Source organism: Heloderma suspectum, chromosome 2 (genome assembly GCF_057233095.1).
Source record: "Heloderma suspectum isolate Gila_16-S chromosome 2, 16-S_ref, whole genome shotgun sequence".
NCBI classification, from domain to species: Eukaryota; Metazoa; Chordata; class Lepidosauria; order Squamata; family Helodermatidae; genus Heloderma; species Heloderma suspectum.
Window position 1 is genome coordinate 219,441,671 of NC_139459.1, and position 19,930 is coordinate 219,461,600.

Genomic DNA, 19,930 nt, shown 5'->3' on the forward strand with positions numbered 1-19,930 from the left:
TTCTGCCCACACTGGGTATCTTTGATTATTATTTCTCTTTCATATTTGTATTCCACCTTTTCTCTGAGAATCTCAAAGCAGTGGTTTAACCTTATATCAGCACTGTCAGGTAGCTTATGATGTGTTGTGACTTGCCCAGAGCCACGCAATGCACTTCATAAGTGAGCAGAAATGTGAATGTGTGTTTCTGAATATAACTCTTTATCCAGTGTACTACACTGATTATCCTAGAATACTCCATATTACCCAGGACTTAAGGCTGGCCTATTGCAGCTCTCATCTCCTTCCCATCTCCTACTGCTTTATTCTACTATCACCTCTCTGTTCCTCCCAGGACCTGTTCAGTATTCTCCTCCCAGGATCTTGTTACTTCCTTCTAATTCTCTTCCATCCACTCCATCCCATCCTACAATAATCTAACCCTTTCTTATTCTCTACCTCAGTGGTGCAGAAACTCAGGCCCACGGGCCACATCTGGCCCTCCTTGGGTCCCCAGATAGCCACACCCCCTTTCCCCTGACCACTGATTTGACTTCCTGCCTTCTGTCCATTTTTTTCCTATTCTAAAAGGTTGACATGCCTCTCCTAAGGCTTAGTTACTGTCAGCAAGAGCTTTAGCTGAAAATATCTTGTTTCTCTTTTGGCCCCTCCCCTTTGTCCTCAACCCTGCCCGCCACTGGAATGCAGCCCCCGAGAGCTTCTCTGAGCTTCTCTGAAATGGAACTGGGCCCTATTATCTCAGCAAACACATCTTTACCTTTATTATCTCAGCAAACAAAGGTCAGCAAACACAAACCCACATTTGTCCAGCTAACTGCAGATCCCCACCAGAGCCACAGAGAAGAGACAAGAAGCAGTTGCATATTATTTAATTATTACATTTCTCTCCAGCCTTCCAAGAAATCCATGGGCTTCCTAGGCAGTCTCTCATCCAGACCTTAGCTTCAACGAGATTGTTACACTCTGTACCTTCAGACCATGCCCGGTTAGTTCTAGCCATTTATTGATGTTCTCTTGGAGAATTGGAAAGGGAAAAGGTTGATAACATTTTATTTAATCCCTCTTAAATATTTGTAGCATTTGCACAAGAGAGTGCAAAAACTAAGGGAGATATATGCGCACACACCAAGCTCAGGCTCTCAGTATGCCTTGTTATTATGATGGTGGGCTTTCTATACAAAGAGCATTGAACATGTCTGAATGCCCATATAGTTAGAGAGATTGTTCCAAACAAAAAGGTGCCTTTTTTTTTTTTAACCAAAAAAAATCGGCCTTAGATTTTCTAAGAAAATGTATATTTCTAACAATTGGAAATGCGAATGTCCCTGCTCCAACAATATTGGAGAATTGTAAGCTCTTCTAAAACCTGTTTGTTCCTGCAGGACTTCCCAAAGATAAAGATAATGTCCGGTTGCTCAGAAGCTTTGGTTGGTCTGAAATGTGAGGAACCCACCAGTTTCGTAGGGCTTAAGCAGACACTGAGTGACTTGAAATCCCAGATATCCATGATTGGACTCTGCTTTATCAACAAAGTCCTTCAGAAAGGTGAGTTAGCTCTGCACACTTGACGGCTGGATAGATCTCCTGCATTATTCATTCCTAGGCTCAAGGTACTTTGTTACCACTACCCAACTTACCTTTCGATCACTTCTGTCTCAATTTAACACCAAGAACCCCTTCAAAATGGTGCAAGCAGGGATAAAACACTTGAAACTGGGGGCACTGTACCTTTAACATATCTACAGATTGAAGCTGGTTTGTGTCACATTGTGTTGTGACCGAGATTGGGATCTCGGGGTCATAGGGAATAGCTCGATGAAAACGTTGATCCAGTGCTTGGCAGCTACGAAAAGACAATCTCTATGCTCTAAGGACTGTTAGGAAAGGGCTGGAAAATAAAACTGTTAATATCGTAATGCAAATCTATGATGCGACCACACTTGGAATACTGTGAACAGTACCGGTCACTTCACCTCAAAAAGGATGTTGTAGAGCCAGCACATGTGCAGAAAAGGACAATCAAAATGGTTTGGGGACTTGAATAACTCTGTGCTCTGATGCCAAACATCCAGATCCCCCAAGCCATACCGCAGCCGATGTGGGCCCCCTGGTATCCCACATGGCAGATTACGGAAATTGGCAGGGTATATGGGTGATGCCATCCACCAGGAGGAAGGTCTGAAAAGTCCCTCACAACAGCCTGGTTTGGATGACACAACCCATGGTTACACAAGCTGGGAGCCGAGTGAGCGTGCTGACTCCCATCCACCTGTCAGGAGCGCCCTAGCTGCCTCTTGTAGTCCCCTCCAATAGCCAACTCAAGACACAGACGAAAGGATTCTTTCCAAGGCTTTATTCCTTTACAACTTAATGACTCTTTCAGATGCTAATCACCAGCAACTAAGCAAGGAACAGCACTGGGGATAGCTCCGGGTTAGGCAGTTGGTCCCCGTTTGAAGGAGAATCACGGGAAGACCCTGAACTTATGGGCTAGGGAGAGATCCTCCCTCTTTCCCTTGGGTCCTCGGGAAGCAACCGTTGCTTGCGCGCCAAACGAACGCTACGCCTCCTTTCCATGCCCTCCATCGCTCGTCGCTCCTGGCGTCTGTGCCGAGCATCCAGCAAGCCCCCTTCCAGCGCTCTCTCACTGCCAGGGTCACTATCTCTCTCAGGAATGCTGGCAGGAGGAATCTCTGCCAGCTGCTGTGCCTGTGAGGGATGAGCTGGCTCCTCTCCCACGGATTGCTGTTCCTCCTCAGAATCAGAACTGCTCTGGGGTTCTATGGGCTCAGTTTCCACCCTGACACCACCCCGGCTGCACTAAACAACCCAGGGACACTCCGTCCTTGGGTTGTTTATCATGATATGGAAACCCAGAACTGTGGGTTGCTGGGGGATGAATAGGCCAGACTTGGAACTCATGGGCTCCAAGTCAGGGTTCTTGGTCCTCCAACAACCCAAAATTCCAGATTCTTAAGTCATGCTAAATAACCCAGTGACAAGAGCATCCCTGGGTTGTTTAATGCATCGGGTAGGCAGGCAAGAGTCGGCATGCTTGCTTGCTCCTGCTCATTCACAACATTGTTTACAATATGAGAACTGGATCAACGTGTCTCTTCCCTTTTTAGGTACAGTTTGCAGCACTGCCAGTTTTGCAATAAACACCATGCTACTTTGGAATGTAGGAAGGTCCCATGAGAAAGTGCGACAGTCTGTGCTAAGTGACCCCATCTACTCTTAATTCCTGGCCAGTGACGCTTGACTTTATGTTGTTTCTGAGTTTAATTTGAATGTGGGAAAGTAACTGAGCAAAGAAATGCTTGCTGGCTCTTGCCTCTTTTAAATACAGGCAAATTCAAAGGAACAGCAACAGATTATGAGAGAGCTCCTGCCACATTTTTTTTAGTCTTGACTCGCCAAAGGATTTATTTATTTATTTATTTATTATTTTATTTATTAAATGTATTAATCGCCCATCTGGCTGGTCACCCAGCCACTCTGGGCGATGTACAAGCATATAATAAAACAGTTTAAAACAATAAAATTCTACAATAAAAACATTTTCTAAAATACCCTAGCCCACCCCAAATGCCTGCCTGAACAACCATGTTTTTAATGCTCGGCGGAAGCTCATTAAAGAGGGGGCATGGTGGAGTTCCCTAGGGAGGGAGTTCCACAAAGTGGGGGCCACCACAGAAAAGGCCCTCTCCCTCGTCCCCACCAGTCTGGTACCTGCCAGAGAGGAAGGACCAGAACCACCGTAATACAGTGTCTCCAATGCCCAACCCCTCCAGGTGGTCCAGGAGGATACCGTGGTCAATGGTATCAAAAGCCGCTGAGAGGTCGAGGAGAACAAGGAAGGAGCATTCGCCCCTATCCAGGATGCTCTGTTGTTTAGCTATAACTACCCACCCTCCGCCTTTGGCTCCGTCCACAGATGGAATGTGGCCCCTGAGACCTGTCCCAGATTGGAATTTGGCTGTCTGGCCTAGAAAGGTTCCCCATCCCTGCTATAACAGATTAAAATGGCTACTCTTCTGGAATAATAATTGGGGACTTTGCAGGGTAATGAAGACTATATAGGCATCTACTCTTACTTAAGAGTAAAAAAGTAAGTTTGAAACTCAAGGTCGTCCTTGCCATTGAGGGAAACATATCAATTTTTCCTTTTAAGTAGCACCAATCACAGGCCATCCTACCTGCACAGAATAAATAACTCAAAGCACCTTTAATCTTTCAGGGATCACCATGGTGCCCTATGAAGTGATACCAGCACCCACAGACCGGAAGAGTCTCCTAAAGTGTAGGTGCTTCAGTTACATTTGTTTTCTCACTGTTGTCCCCTGGAGTGTCTTAAACGTGGATGTAGTTAGTGTTGTTGACAGACAGATCTCTACAAATTAACCTTGTTAAGAATGATTTTTGCATGTGCCAGCTTACACAGCCTTAAGGGATCCAAATGCTTGTGGATGATGAATGGCCCCATAGCATTGTTAAGAGTTGGGCTCTTGCCTTCTATCACTGGGAGTGGTATTCTCGGGATGCAAAAGCCAATGACTGTGGCGATTAAGAAAGAGAGAAAGAAGTAGCACACACACACACACACACGCAAAGTATTTTTTAAGAACACACACATCAGAGAATGAATGGAAATCCCAGTGCTGACATACAGCAAAATTAACAGCAGCAACAACCACGGATAAATGGGGCTCGACCTGCTCTAAATGGGGTTGCCCTTCCCCAGAAGGGGTAAATTCACAGTCTGGAGGTGCGCATACATCCAGTTCTATATACTCACAACCTCCCACCTAGATTACTGCAACGCATTATATGTGGGGCTACCGCTGAAGACAGTCTGGAAACTTCAGCTAGTGCAAAATAGAGCAGCAAGGCTGCCTACTGGGACTGACTGTTTTGAACGTATTACTCCAGTGCTATGTCATCTGCACTGATTGCCAGTCAGTTGCTGGGCCCGATTCAAGGTGTTGATCCTGACCCTTAAAGCCCTAAATGGTAAAGGAACAGTCTGCTTGAAGGAGCGCCTTCTCCCATGTGTTCCTACCGGATTGCCAAGATCATCTTCGGAAGCTCTTCTCTGTGGCTACCAGGGAAGGAGCCTTCTCTGTAGTGGCCCCCCTCCCGTCCGTGGAATGCCCTTACCAGGGAGATCCACCTGGCACCTTCAGTGTACACATTTAGATGCCACATTCAGACCATCCTCTTTAAGCAGGCATTTAACCTTTAATGTGTTGCTCTGATGATTAATTTTACTGCTGGCTCCTTCATGTTTTTAATGTTTTAATATGTTCATTTTTGTATTTATTGCTTTGGCTTTCGTTTATGATTGCAAACTTCCCCAAGGGCATCTGCCAGTTGGGTGGTGAATAAATGTAATTAATAAAGAAGAAAATAAACAGCAGAACCTCACAATGGCACATTACACTTAGTGAAATTCACTTTGATCTGTGCTGCTGCTAATGCAGGGGAGGCATCCATGGTAGAAGTCAGGGTAGCCTGCGTAACCTCATAAACTAAACCAGCAGTTCGTTTTACAGAGGTGGGGCAAAGCACGTTTGCTCTGTTTTCCAAATTCCTACCTTCAGCTGCTTCCCCCAGTCTCACCAAATTCAGATATAAAACGTATCAAGAATGATCCCATGCATGGAGGGAGGCTGCATACAATTCTCTGGCCACAGGCAGGGAAGTGCATTCATGGGGATTTGGGGCTGCTTGCCATGGCCCCCATCATCACGCAAATTGGCTCAGGCTTCTTAACTGTGGCTTGTGCTCCCTTTTGTGCATAATAATCCCATTAGGCAAGTCGCCTGGGAACTAGCGTTATCCTGAGCTTCTGAGCATGTGCTCTAATTCTGTGCCAAAGTTTGTATTAAGGCCCTGATACAGAAAACCCCTCAAGACAGGCGCTCGGGTAAGGTGAGTTTAGGTGTTGCATTAGAAAACAGCATTTTTTTTTTTTTGGTAATTCACAAGCAAGGCCCAAAAAGCAAGGAGCTTATTCAGTAGTAAGAATTCTGCACCAAAAAAGAAGAAATTTTCAAGAAGAGCAGTAACCCTTGGTAATAATAATCAGAATGCAATGTGCAAATGACGACTTGGTACAGTTGTGCTTAGTTTGCATTATTCTGACTGTTGAAGTCAGAATATCTAATGAATTCAGATCTAAGGGAAATCAGATATAATGAATTTACATTATATATGTGGAAATAAAGTCCAAGGTATTTGGTACACAATGCAGTGAGGAAACAAAGGGAAGCTACATTACTGGGGGCAAAAGTGAGCTACGGTTGTCTGTCTCTTATTTTTCTGACACTTTCCTTGTCACCACAACTCTTCGCTGGAAAAGCCAGCCCTGGTGAGTTTCTGCCTGTCAAGCAAAGACTCTGGAGTTTGGTCTGAAAATATAGGTGGCAAACCCAAGGGAGACACGGATGATATCAGCAGCAGTAGTTGCCGTGTCCACGTTTTGACAAGTTACAGCCCAGTGCATTTCTGGGAGAACTTTGCTATCTCATGCAAAATATGGTACTACACAGACATGTGGATTCTACAGGGCTCTGTTCTGAGGCATAAGAAATGTTACAAAAAGAATCATAATTTTTAGAATGACTCCTCATACATTCAAGTATCCCTCAGGGTTGCCATCTTTTCCCATGGCAGAAGCTGCCCTAACCTTTCATCTAGCAATTAGAGTACCTACAGACATTCCTTTAAAAAGAGCACTCATCCTGGCTCTTCTTCCTGCAGAGCAGGCCTGGCTTCCTCCCCCCCCCCCCCATCTTTCACAATGCTTTCAATGGATGCATTCATCAGAGAATCAAACGCTGATTCAATTGTCTGTTTGGCACTGCCCCGCACGTTTCAGAAAGTGGAGAGGGGGGGCTGCATCTTTTCTTTAATTTGCAAGTTTAGCCTACTTAACCATTGCTTGATATCTCATTTTGTTAGGGGGGAAAAGCATAACTTGTATAGAGTTGAAAATTTGCTCTTCAGGAGTGGGGAGGGCCCCCAGGCCATCAGTGCAATGCCCAAAGCATGCAGAACTGGTTCCGTGCCCCCACCTAAGATTGATCCTGGGGAGAAGACTATATGTACGAACAAAATGTTGTGAGTGTGCTTGTTAACACACATTCATTCTCTCAGCAGAAGCCCTTTCCATACACTTGTTTGGGTATGATGGGGTGGTGTTTACTGCCCTCCTGGCCCCATATCTCCACAATTCCAAAGGCACCATTTCCCCAAAACCTAGTGGATGAGGGTACCCTCACCCAGACAAGTCGTTCCCCACTCCATCCCATCCCACTTCCATTGTATGGACCTCTGTAGTTACTAGAAGGAAAAGCACTGACTCTTATGTAATCTGAAATTATAACTGAATCAGAACCTGGGAATGAAAACAAGGCTGCAATTCTAAACTTACTTGGAAATTAACTCCATCAAAATCAATTGAACATGCTTCAGAGAATGTTTCTGATGGGAGTGTTAATATGAAATATTCCGTTACTTCTCTTAAAGAAAAACCTAACATGTAGGGCAAAGCTCCTTCCACTGGAGAAATACATCTTGCCACTTCTATGACCCCCAGTTTTTCTGGTGCTGCCACAGGTCCACAGTGGAGGATCCCAGATTGCATGCACAGGACCCTATATGTATTTGCAAATGGTACCTTTGAACACACAGACCTGGTTTGCCTAATCACCGTGGGTTAAACAAGCCACGGTGGCTTGTTTAACCCACAGTGATTGTGAAAACCTGTCCAGTAGCTTGGATTCAGCTCAAGTTAGATCCAACTGAAATCCGTGTGAAAAGGTAGTCTTAACTTAAATTCCATTGATCTCAAGGGGACTTAAGTGCAACTAAGTTAAGTCTGAATCCAACCCATCAAGATCGGGGGTGGAGCTAGCAGGCATGACCCTAATCACTCCCTTCTACATGTCAATTATTGCCCCAAAGAATATAAGGAAAGCATTGAAGTATCAGCCATTGATCGCCAACATCAAAAGTTGTTTACTGTGAACAACCATAGCCCTATTCACACATTAGCCATATGTGGGGCTACCACATGCGTAAGGGGGAGCAGGGCCATGCCTCTGGCCTTGCACCCAACACTGTGCATTCCTGCCCCCCTAGACATTTGCATGTTGAATGTGGATGTGTGCGGCGCTGCCGAGACATGAGTAGCTGAATAGCCAGTTGGGATTCCCACGCAATCGGGGATCTTAATCGCATAAGTGCCTACAAAAGTCCAACTACTCAGGTAAGTATCCCTTTTTAGGCATAGACTCATGGCCCAGTTCCCTCCTATGCATGCAAAAGCCCTGTGCATAGCTAACCCATGAATAGGGCTCATAGCAGATGAAGTATTGGTGGAATTCAAAACCTTGCTAGATATATTGCTATGCATGCCCCACTTCCCTGAATGGTGAGAAGTCCCAGGGATAAAGCTGCCAAATTTAATTTCTTTTGAATGAGAACATGGGGATACATAACATGTTTCCTTTATTTACAAATATACAGGGAGTGAATAAGTGGAGGCAAAAAGGCACTTCTACAAAGCAGCAGTTCGTATCCCCCAAATCAGGTACCCCAAAGAGAGACCCTGCACACTCAAGGTGCTTTAAGTCAACTTGCAGCACTATCTCCTGTCCCCTGATTTTGTCTCTTGCACACATACCCCAAACCATGCCAACTCCACCCTTTCCCCCACTGGCTGCTTCCAGACAAAGCTTTTGTAGTGCCATCACCCTACCTTTTTCATAGAGTTTTACAGGGAGTTCAGACATCAACATCGTCTTCCACTCATAGCCCTCCCATGTGTTCCCGACTCTGCGTCAAACTTTTTTCTTACCATGGATAACCCATTAAGTTATAAAGATGGAACAGCTACTCTATTGCTGCTAAGTCACCCTCCATCTGGAAGCTTTCACTCTCTCTCTCCTACCTGCCTCCTACCTTCAGCTGGGGTGGAGGTGGGGTGTCACCTTGTCCAAGCTCTGGAGGCCATTTCTTTCAAAAAGCAAAAGTAGCTGTGTTGGTTCAGAAAGAGAAACCAAAACCCACAGTAAGGCAATGTCTCTATTTGTTGTTGTTGTTGTTCAGTCGTTCAGTCGTGTCCGACTCTTCGTGACCCCATGGACCATAGCACGCCAGGCCTTCCTGTCCTGCGCACTCTCCCGGAGTGTGCTCAGGTTCATATTCATTGCATCGGTGATGCTATCTAGCCATCTCATCCTCTGCCGTCCCCTTCTCCTTTTGCCTTCAGTCTTTCCCAGCATCAGGGTCTTTTCCAGAGAGTTTTCTCTTTGCATTAGGTGGCCAAAATATTTGAGCTTCAGCTTCAGTATCTGTCCTTCCAATGAGCACTCAGGGTTGATTTCCTTTAGGATGGACTGATTTGACCTCCTTGCAGTCCAGGGGACTCGTAAGAGTCTTCTCTAGCACCACAGTTCGAAAGCATCGATTCTTCGGCGCTCAGCCTTCCTTATAGTCCAGCTCTCACAGCCAGACATTACTACTGGGAAGACCATAGCTTTGATTAGACAGACCTTTGTCGGCAAGGTGATGTCTCTGCTTCTATGCTGTCTAGGTTGGCCATAGCTTTCCTCCCAAGGAGCAAGCGTCTTTTAATTTCATGGCTACAGTCACCATCTGCGGTGATCTTGGAGCCCAAGAAAGTAAAATCTGTCACTGCTTCCATTTCTTCCCCTTCTATATGCCAGGAAGTGATGGGGCCAGATGCCATGATCTTAGTTTTTTTAATGTTGAGTTTCAAACCAGCTTTTGCACTCTCCTCTTTCACCCTCAACAAGAGCCTCTTTAGATCCTGTTCACTTTCTGCCATTAGGGTGGTATCGTCTGCATATTGGAGGTTGTTGATAATTCTCCCAGCAATCTTAATTCCGACCTCTGATTCATCCAACCCGGCATTTCTCATGATGTACTCTGCATATAAGTTAAATAAGCAGGGTGACAATATGCAGCCTTGTCGTACTCCTTTCCCAATTTTGAACCACTCGGTTGTTCCATGTCCGGTTCTTACTGTTGCTTCTTGACCCTCGTACAGGTTTCTCAGGAGACAGGTAAGGTGGTCTGGTACTCCCATCACTTAAAGAATTTGCCACAGTTTGTTGTGATCCACACAATCAAAGGCTTTAGCGAAGTCAATGAAGCAGAAATAGACGTTTTTCTGGAATTCTCTTGCTTTCTCCATGATGCAGCGAATGTTGGCGATAAAACGTCACAAAAATAGTGAGCAAGCTTTCGAGTTCTCCTGGACAACTCGAAAGAACTCGAAAGCTTGCTTGCTATTTTGTAACAATTTCCAGAGGGGTAGCCGCATTCGACTGTTGCAGCCAAAACAACAGAGTCTTGTGGCACCTTCAAGACTCACACATTTATTCTGCCATAAGCTTTCGTGGGCACTGTCCACTTCATCGGATGGTTGACACTCCATGCGTCTGATGAAGTGGACCGTGTTCATGAAAGCTTGTGCCAGAGTAAATTTGTTAGTCTTCAAGGCGCCACAAGACTCCTTGCTTTTTTCTCTCTTTTGTGACATTTTACTTAAGAGAAATCTCTAGCTATCTGGATACCCATTCTCCTGCCATCAGCTCCCATTGACAAGACATCGACCAACCATCCTGGCCTATTAGCCCCACAAAGGAATAGTCAACTAGCAATATGCTGTGGTTTCAATGAGAATCGCAAGGGATGAGTAATGAGATGCTTGGTGTGTTGATGAGTCAGCTGATGATCAGCTGGTATCAGCCTGTCCAAGCTCTGATTGCTATGGCCTTCAAAATTCTCAAAGAGATTTTCAGCTATCAGGAGACCATTTCCTGCCATCAGCTCCCATTCACAAACCATCAACTATCCAGCCCAGGCTATTAGCTTGACAAAGAGATAGTCACCCAGTAGTCATACCCAGGGGCTGCCTTAGGGGTAGGCGTCGCCTGGGATGCCAAGCTGAGGGGGGCACCAAGCTGAGCTGAGGGGCTGTGCTTTTTGAATGTATTGTCTGCAGTGAACTAGGGTGGGAAAAAGCAAGTGTCTGTAATCTTTATTTCAAGGTTCTACCGGTTGTTTCCACACTAACTACAAAAACGATCTTCTTCCAATTAGCTTTAAAGTAGGTTTCTTTTTAAGTTTCCACTTTGATGTCATTTGCGCTAGGTAAAAAAATCAGTGGAACACAGCTTGACTCTGAGTCAACGTTACAAATACTAGAAACACTATAAGCAATAAATAGTATAATAATAAAATTAAAGTCGTAAGCTGTAAGAGGTCAGCTGGATACCTTTTTTATTTATAATTTTTCTTTATTATTTTTAAAGATAAAAATAATGCATATTCTAAGATAAAGAGTGCTTAACAGAAGATAGGAACTGCTGCAAAACAAAAAAAATATTGTAAGTAAAACCTGTGATAGTTGTGCTGTGTTGCATAGTGCACGGCCACTGCTCAGAATGTGGCTTTTTGAACGTTGGCTTGTGCAAACTGTAGCACCGTGACTGAGAGACTGTAAGGCCCCAGGCCTGAACCAAGCTGTTAGTAGTTTTAGAGGGGCTTAGATGATTCATAATGGTCTCTGACTTTGGTTCAGAAGGCTGCTGTTTTCCTTAACAGGCCTCTTCATTTACCAGGATGAGTCAAAGAGCGATAGGGCAGCCTCAAGCACATTCTATACTAACGAGTAGAGGGTCTTATCAGGATGCGCCTGGGAAGTGAAACTTGTTTGCTTTAAAGCAAACAGGTGTCCGTAGTGGGAAAGCTCTGTTTCCCTTCTGACCAAGCACTGCTAGCCTATACTGGGAAAGTGGTAGACGAATGCTAATTAACGCTTGCTGCGGTCATGCTGCCTCACTGCTAACATGTATGGTATAAAACCCATTTTACCCCATGGCACTGGGTTCAGAGAAGCTGTCTGATCCAACCACTGGGTACGCCTGTGTGCTGATTGTACTCAATAAAATATCTCCTTGTAAGTAAACCTGGATCTGATTTATCACTATCTTGGCACCTCTAAATTAAGAGTTCGAAGCCTACTGCAGGGGCAATACAGAGATCAAGGTTTTGAGCAATGCCATTCTTGATGGACATCACACCTGCACCAGGCCCCATAAATCTTCTGTGCGGCCCTACAAAATTGACTGGGATGGGGGGGGCACCAAAGGCATTCCTCCCCCAGGGCGCTATTTATCCTAGGGCTGGCCCTGGTCATACCAGTATTGTTTCTCCTAGCCTTACAGTTCAGCCCTGAAAGAATGTTTCCCAAAAAATCTCTCCACCCCTCACTCCAATAACTAGCTCTCCCGCATACTCCTGAATGAGCCCCATACACAGAAGGTGCCTCCAGGCAAGGCTTTTAATGTGCAATTGCCCTGCCTCATTTACGGAATTTTATAGAAGGTCCAGATGTTGACATCATCTTCCACTTGTAACCCTCCCATGTTTTCTCAGCACTTCTTCCATTTTTTTTCTTACTTGCAGAACATCTGTTAGGAGAAAAAGTTGGAAGAGCTGCACAATGCCTTCAAACTGCTTGTGCTAGGAGCCCTCAATCTGGAGGCTTGAAGGGCAACAGGCTAATCTGGAACACGGTAGAATACAGCTTCCCAAGCTGACCTCCCGCCCCAGGAATGCTCTTCTTGCTATTAGCCAATGTGTGCATTTCTGGTCAAGGGCTAAGCCACATCAGACAAACCATACAGACCTAAAGGGGTGAGATCTCATCAGAAATCTCCCGCAGCACTTTTGTATTGTCCATGAGCTTGAACTCTCAAAATGAGCTTTCGGAATGAAAGAGTTACCAGACCAGGTCAGTCAACAGGGTTAACTGGTTGAGTTTGCCGCTACAGGAAAGTGACCTGTTGCAAGAGTTTGTCTGACATTTCTTCCCTGCAGGCTATCAGTATACATCCTGGGTGCATTCACCCAGGAATAAGGACACTGAGTCTTAAACCGGATTTCTCATTTCCTATATTTGTAAGGCAAATACAAAACCTACATTAGCAATATAAGAAGACAGGAAGAGCTCCTCCTGCCAATTTCAGCAGCTCAGCACAGTAGGGGCCACAGCAGAGGACAGGGTGCTGCAGGCAGCCTGCGTGTTGCCCACCCCTGTTCTATCATGTCACTATTTTTCTAAGGTAAAATGTCCCAGGTGTTGTAATGTTTCCTCACTGGGGTTTCTCCAATCCCCTGATCCCACTTTACTTACCTTTATTCTAAACTAAAAAGCCCAACATGTATATTTTGATTTTTAAATGACTCTCTTCCACTTTCTGTCCCACCTTACCATGTTCACAAATAATCATGAGGCAGGCTTGGCATTCACATATGCACACCCTCAGGCTGAAACTAGATACATTGAAGCCCTGCTGACTGACTTCCTAAAAAGCTGGGGAAGGAGATATTTTCATACAGCATGAATAGAAGTGCAGAGCTGAACATTTCTCCTGAATTCTTTGAAGGGAGATATTTTCATACAGCATGAATAGAAGTGCAGAGCTGAACATTTCTCCTGAATTCTTTGAAGGGAGATATTTTCATACAGCATGAATAGAAGTGCAGAGCTGAACATTTCTCTGAATTCTTTGAAGGGGGACTAGCCATTTTTCCCATCCAAGCACAGGTTAATTTTGGTCAGTGCACCACTAGGAGAAAAATGGGTAAAAGAAACCCAGCAATGTGTGGGAGAGGAAGGACAGGAGAGGCAAGTGTTAAACTCCCTCCTTCTCCTGTCTGCATGCGATTTGCTTTAAAGTCATCCCCTACCCATCACACTGTGTAGGGATTCATTCAGCACTGACCCAATCCTGACACACCAGCTTTGCCACTGTCCAATCTAGTTTGGCCCTAGGTTTGCAAAACCCTTCAAGTTCTAGTGCTTTAAAAATATTTTAGGAGGCATTTCACTCCAAGCAGCGCAAGGAGTAAAAAATTATTTTAAACGTGATTACAGAAGGCAAGGGTGCTGTTTCACAGGATTGTCACTCAGTGGCAGAGATCCTGCTCTGTGCCTTTACCAGCTGTATGAGGTACAGAAGTTCAACAGGTATGACTTTCCTAATCACTGCATCTCCATGCTGGGAAATTATGTCTGTTGGATTTCTGGTCCCCCCAGAGGTAAGAGGCTTGGGGTAAGTGGTTGCTTATGGGCATACCAGAGACTCACTGTTCACTGTAGCTTTATTTTATCCAGATCAGAACTGGTCTCTGATCCTGTTCAAGTACTTGATCACCATATCATCCTGATGCCTCAGGCACTTCAACATTGACATTTATTGATGTGCAGCATTCCAGAAGGAATTGGATTAACAGAATAATATCACAAGGTTACAAGACCTTCTGGAAACTATAAATGCAAATCCCTCTCCACTACTTGAGCACCACCACAGCTACACTAAGGATGCAGATAATAATTTGGGGAGGGGACACAGGGATGGGCCTGTGCCATTTCCTCCACTCAACACAAACAACATGAACATGCCCCCCACACACACATTTGAATAGGCACCCACGCGCTCACGTATCTATACAAATATCACACACACATGCACATGAATATACATCCTGTACTACATATGAAGAAACCAAGTTGGTGAAATATATGGGAGAGAGGGAGGAAGGCCTTTTGCCCTTCCCTCCTCCCTCCTCCCATCTCACATGGCATTCCAGGGAAGGTTTGAGGGAGAGTTGAGGATGGGGGGAGTCAGTTTAGTTTCCACTATTTTTAAAAAGGGTAGAAAATTTTGGCAGAGACACGCCTGCCCCCTTATTTTTGTCTTAGGTAATTAGCACTGGGACTTGGAAATAGGATACAGGTACTCAGAATTTATATAACACTTTTCCTAAGTTCTTGACTTATTTCACATACGCTATCTCAGGGTGCTTCCAGATTAGGCTTTTATTGTGCTTTCTCCCTCTTTCGTTCACAGAATTGAATTCTGTGAATGAAGGAGGATCCAGATGATAGTCTTTCCCTTGTAGCTCTCCCGTGTTTTCCCACCACTTACTCCATCTTTTTTCTTACCAAACAAAATCAGTAGAGTAGCAGAAGACAGAATAGCTGCCCAATGCTTCCTGATTCTCAGTGCTCGGAACCCTCTGTCTGGAAGCCCCCTCAGTCAGTTAGGCCAGTATTACTGTTCCCATCTTGCAGATGGGCAGTGGAGACTGAGAGGCCACTAAGTGAATTAATGGTTAAGACAGCGAGCTGGAAAGTCCTTATTTCAGCTCAGCCACAAGCTCACTGGGCAGCCTTAAGTCTGAGCCCTGCATCCCCACCCTCAAATCTGCCATATGGGAATACCTGTTCCTACGTCTTCTTTTCTTCACAAAAGGGTTAAGAGTGGACTGACATTTAAAGCGCTGGTTGGGGTTTCATGAAGAAAATGCTGGGCCCTCAACCTTCTTGCACTCTACCTCTGGAAAAAAACATCCTTGTAGCAGACAACGGTCAATGTCAACATTAATCTAAATACTAATAAGAGTCACATTAAGCCAAATACTAGCCTGCATTTGCTGGCTTGCACTGGCCTTCACGACAGTCAAATTCATGACTACACGATCATACAATATGTGTGTTTTGGTTGCCCCATTTAGCAAGGCCAGCTAAACAGTAATGCACTGCAAGTCATCATCCTTTCCCTGAGAGGTGGTAGGAAAATGGCAGCATCGTATGACTGCTGCACATACGCAGAAGGCCTCGTGATCTTTACTAAGGCTTAGTCAAATGGACAAGCTTGTGGCCCTTGACCATTGTGTATGTACCAAAATTATAAAAACCATTGCGTGGTTTTTATAATTTTCATTGAACCTTAGCAATGTTGGTGGTTGTATGGGAGTGTAGCCGTGACCCAACATCCCTAGCCTCTTCCTGTTGGGCATCCTAGCAATGCACCCAACAGTCTTCCAAGACCCACTGGAGGCAGGGCCAGCACAAGATGCCTGAGGAAAAGGACAAGACGGTGCCCCTTCCAATATTCCACATACAGACACCAATCAGGCCGAATGTTACTTCCACACTGATGATGGGACAGTGTCCTTCATCACACCCGCAAGCAGCAGGCTGGCTTAGGGGATGCAGGGCGGCCCATGGGGTACTTATAGCTCTGTCCTCTGAGTGGGATCAGGAAGAACATCCAGGCTACTGTTAGCACTGCTCCCCACTATCATCCACTGCCTGAGGCAGCTGGCTCACTCTGTCTAATGCTAGGGCCAGCCTGCCCTGCATGGGAGGACCCGACGCAGCATGTGAGAATAATGGCTCTAGTGGCAGGTGCTTGCCAGGGGGGATCATAACACCCCAATTCTAGGGGTCCAGATTCCAACACCGCACCACAATGAGGGCACGAGGTACATCTGCCAGATTTCTTCTTCCGTAAGAACACTATCCCTGATGCAATCTCATAATTTTACCCACTTTATAAGGATTATTCATATTTTTTAAAAGGTTGTGGATGTAAGAATTAATGACTGTAAATTGGTACCTGAATAAAGTTCAAATGAAAATCGTAAAAAGAATTGCTACCAATTAGAGGTGTAACATGCAGGGATGCTATTCCACCTAGTGGGAGCAAATACTGTGGATATAAAAGTTATTTTATCCTTTTGATTGCCTCAGTTGTGGTCCATAGGGGTCAAAACAATTTCTCCCTAAGATACTATTTGTTTGTTTCTGCCTCTTCAAAAAATGTCATGGCTGGACATGGGATGCTGGTGGAACAAATATATCTTATAGGCCAAGAAGAGGGTTTTTTTGGGGAGACTTTGCTTCATCCTCAGGACTTAAGTGATTATTATATTTGGGAATGGGAAGGAATTTCTGTTCAGAAGAGACTGACTGGGCAGCAACTTTGGGGCTTTGCCTTCCTTTCCAGTTTGTGATCTGGCTCATTTGATTTAACCACCTTGCTTGCTTAACTTAACCTTCTCGTCTATTCAGATAGGCACCTTTGACATGGATCCCTTTGTTTGCTGTTGCGTTCACTTGTAGCACATATAAACACCATAAAGAACCAGTGGGATGTTGTGGGTGGAAACTAGGGGAGACCTAGGTACATATTCCCTCACAGCCATGGATGTCTCCAGATAGGTTTATTGCCATTTCTTTTCCCAGTCCATCTCATAGGATGGTGGTGGTTGTCAGGATAAAAAAAGGGGCAAAACTTCCTTTATGCTATTCTGAGCTCCTTGGAGAATGGCTAACAAGGATACAAGTACAATAAATAAACAGGATCATCTACATTATTCTGTAGGGTGATTGATGTGTAATCTGGATGTGGGACAATTTGTGGAAGTTCTTCCCTTGGGCAAGTAGTGGAGTGGTGGTTGGAGTGCTGGGTGAGGATCGGGGAGACCCCAGTTCAAATCCAACTCAGCTATGTAATGAGTCTCATTATGTGACTTGGGATGGGGACAGGGGGCATGGGGGACATATATGCTTCCTTGAGCTCCTTGGAGAATAGGTGGGATATAAATCTAATAAATCAATACATAAACACCTTCAGATCCCTTCTAGCCTCAGTGACTCAACGATTCTGGAACATGCTTTGCTCATTTTGGGCCTCCTCACCCTTGATCTCCTTCCTGGATTGGCGTCTTTTGACACTTCTCTTTTCTTTTTCACCTTTCACAAAACAGCTTACTGTATCCTGAATTTTGATGCCAGCACTGCCAATGAAGAGCTCTTCCTGTTTAAAGAGACCCACTCCGTGCTGAACCTGGGGATCTTGTTGGAGACCTATTTGAAACCTAGCCAAGGCTTCAACCACTGGCCACAGCTGTTGTGCACCCGCAGCCTGTGTGAGGGCTGCCATTACTGGGAGGCTGAGATCTCGAATGCATGGCTGTGCTTAGGAGTCACCTACAGCTACAGGCATAGAACCGAGAAAGCGTGTATGTTGTACTTGATTGGCAGGAATAGCAATTCATGGTGCTTGGAGTGGGACTCGGTAAAGTTCTCCGTCTGGCATAACAATATCCAGACTGTGGTGCAAGGCAACTACTACAAAACCATAGGGGTCTTGCTAGATTATGCTGCTGGCTCCTTGACCTTCTATGGCATCACCAGTACTGTGAACCTCATCTACCGTTTCCTAACCACATTCACTGAGCCGTTATACCCAGCTGCCATGGTAAGCAGTGGGGCTTCTATTACTTTGAAACAGCACCCAGAGTAGTTGCAACCCCACCCCGCCCCCACTCCTTAAAAGCCAAGGCCAATAAAATTAACTTTTATCTCATTACTGCTGAGACAGAATTTTGTTTTCATTTTTTTTAAGTTGCATGGCTACAAGCAGAAATGAGTGATACGACTGTTTGGGTTTACAGTACTGTTTGCTATGGAAGATTTTGACCTGCTACATATTTGGAGGCATGAGAGAAGCCTGCTGTCTTAGTGCTTCATTCCCATTTTCCCTTTCTCCCTGGGTTTTCAGATTGGCCTCCCCAGAGCATCACACACACACTTCTTGTGTTTTTAAAGGTGCTCTTTGTGGGCATATCTACACTACCAGTTTTTATTGATTTAGCTATCATTGTTGTTCAGTCGTTCCATCGTGTCTGACTCTTCGTGACCCCATGGACCATAGCACGCCAGGCCTTCCTGTCCTCCGCTCTCTCCCGGAGTGTGCTCAAGTTCATATTCATTGAACCATTTAATCATTTATCGGTGATGCTATCTAGCCATCTCATCCTCTGCCGTCCCCTTCTCCTTTTGCCTTCAATCTTTCCCAGCGTCAGGGTCTTTTCCAGTGAGTTTTCTCTTCACATTAGATGGCCAAAATATTTGAGCTTCAGTTTCAGTATCTGTCCTTCCAATGAGCACTCAGGGTTGATTTCCTTTAGGATGGACTGATTTGACCTCCTTGCAGTCCAGGGGACTCGTAAGAGTCTTCTCCAGCACCACAGTTCGAAAGCATCGATTCTTCGGCACTCAGCCTTCCTTATAGTCCAGCTCTCACAGCCATACGTTGCTACTGGGAAAACCATAGCTTTGATTATACGAACCTTTGTCGGCAAGGTGATGTCTCTGCTTCTTACTATGCTGTCTAGGTGTGCCATAGCTTTCCTCCCAAGGAGAAAGCGTCTTTTAATTTCATGGCTACAGTCACCGTCTGCGGTGATCTTGGAGCCCAAGAAAATAAAATCTGTCACTACTTCCATTTCTTCCCCTTCTATATGCCAGGAAGTGATGGGGCCAGATGCCATGATTTTAGTTTTTCTAATGTTGAGTTTCAAACCAGCTTTTGCACTCTCCTCTTTCACCCTCAACAAGAGGCTCTTTAGATCCTCTTCGCTTTCTGCCATTAGGGTGGTATCGTCTGCGTATCTGAGGTTGTTGATAATTCTCCTGGCAATCTTAATCCCGACCTGTGATTCATCCAACCCGGCGTTTCTCATGATGTACTCTGCATATAAGTTAAAGAAGCAGGGCCACAATATACAGCCTTGTCGTACTCCTTTCCCAATTTTGAACCACTCGGTTGTTCCATGTCTGGTTCTTACTGTTGCTTCTTGACCCTCGTACAGGTTTCTCAGGAGACAGGTAAGGTGGTCTGGTACTCCCATCTCTTTAAGAATTTGCCACAGTTCATTGTGATCCACACAATCAAAGGCTTTAGCATAGTCAATGAAGCAGAAATAGACGTTTTTCTGGAATTCTCTTGCTTTCTCCATGATCCAATGAATGTTTTCTTCTGGGAAAGTGTTTTGCTAACAGAAACGGAGGAGATGTTAGAGAGAGAAACTGCTGCTGCTCCTCCTTCGTGACTCCTCTCTGTCTGTCTCCTCTTTCCCGCCCTCACACTGTGCAGGGTCTGGTGGTGACTGAAATTGGACTATTTTTTTTTTTTGAAGAAGACTGATTGGATGAGTGCTGGGCACCTGATGCCCCTGCAGTGATGAG

General features: G+C 45.1%; 1 protein-coding gene across 1 annotated transcript in view; it reads left to right on the forward strand.

Annotated features, from left to right (window-relative positions):
• The window catches only part of LOC146354052 (E3 ubiquitin-protein ligase TRIM47-like), a 35,089-nt gene extending 16,814 nt beyond the window's left edge, over positions 1–18,275 (forward strand). Inside the window, exons 5-7 of the mRNA XM_084838039.1 lie at positions 1,383–1,545; positions 4,241–4,303; positions 17,665–18,275. Coding sequence (XP_084694165.1) covers positions 1,383–1,545; positions 4,241–4,303; positions 17,665–18,203 — 765 coding nt within the window. The 3' untranslated portion in view covers positions 18,204–18,275. The remainder of the gene's footprint in view (positions 1–1,382; positions 1,546–4,240; positions 4,304–17,664) is intronic.
• The last annotated feature ends 1,655 nt before the right edge of the window (positions 18,276–19,930 follow it).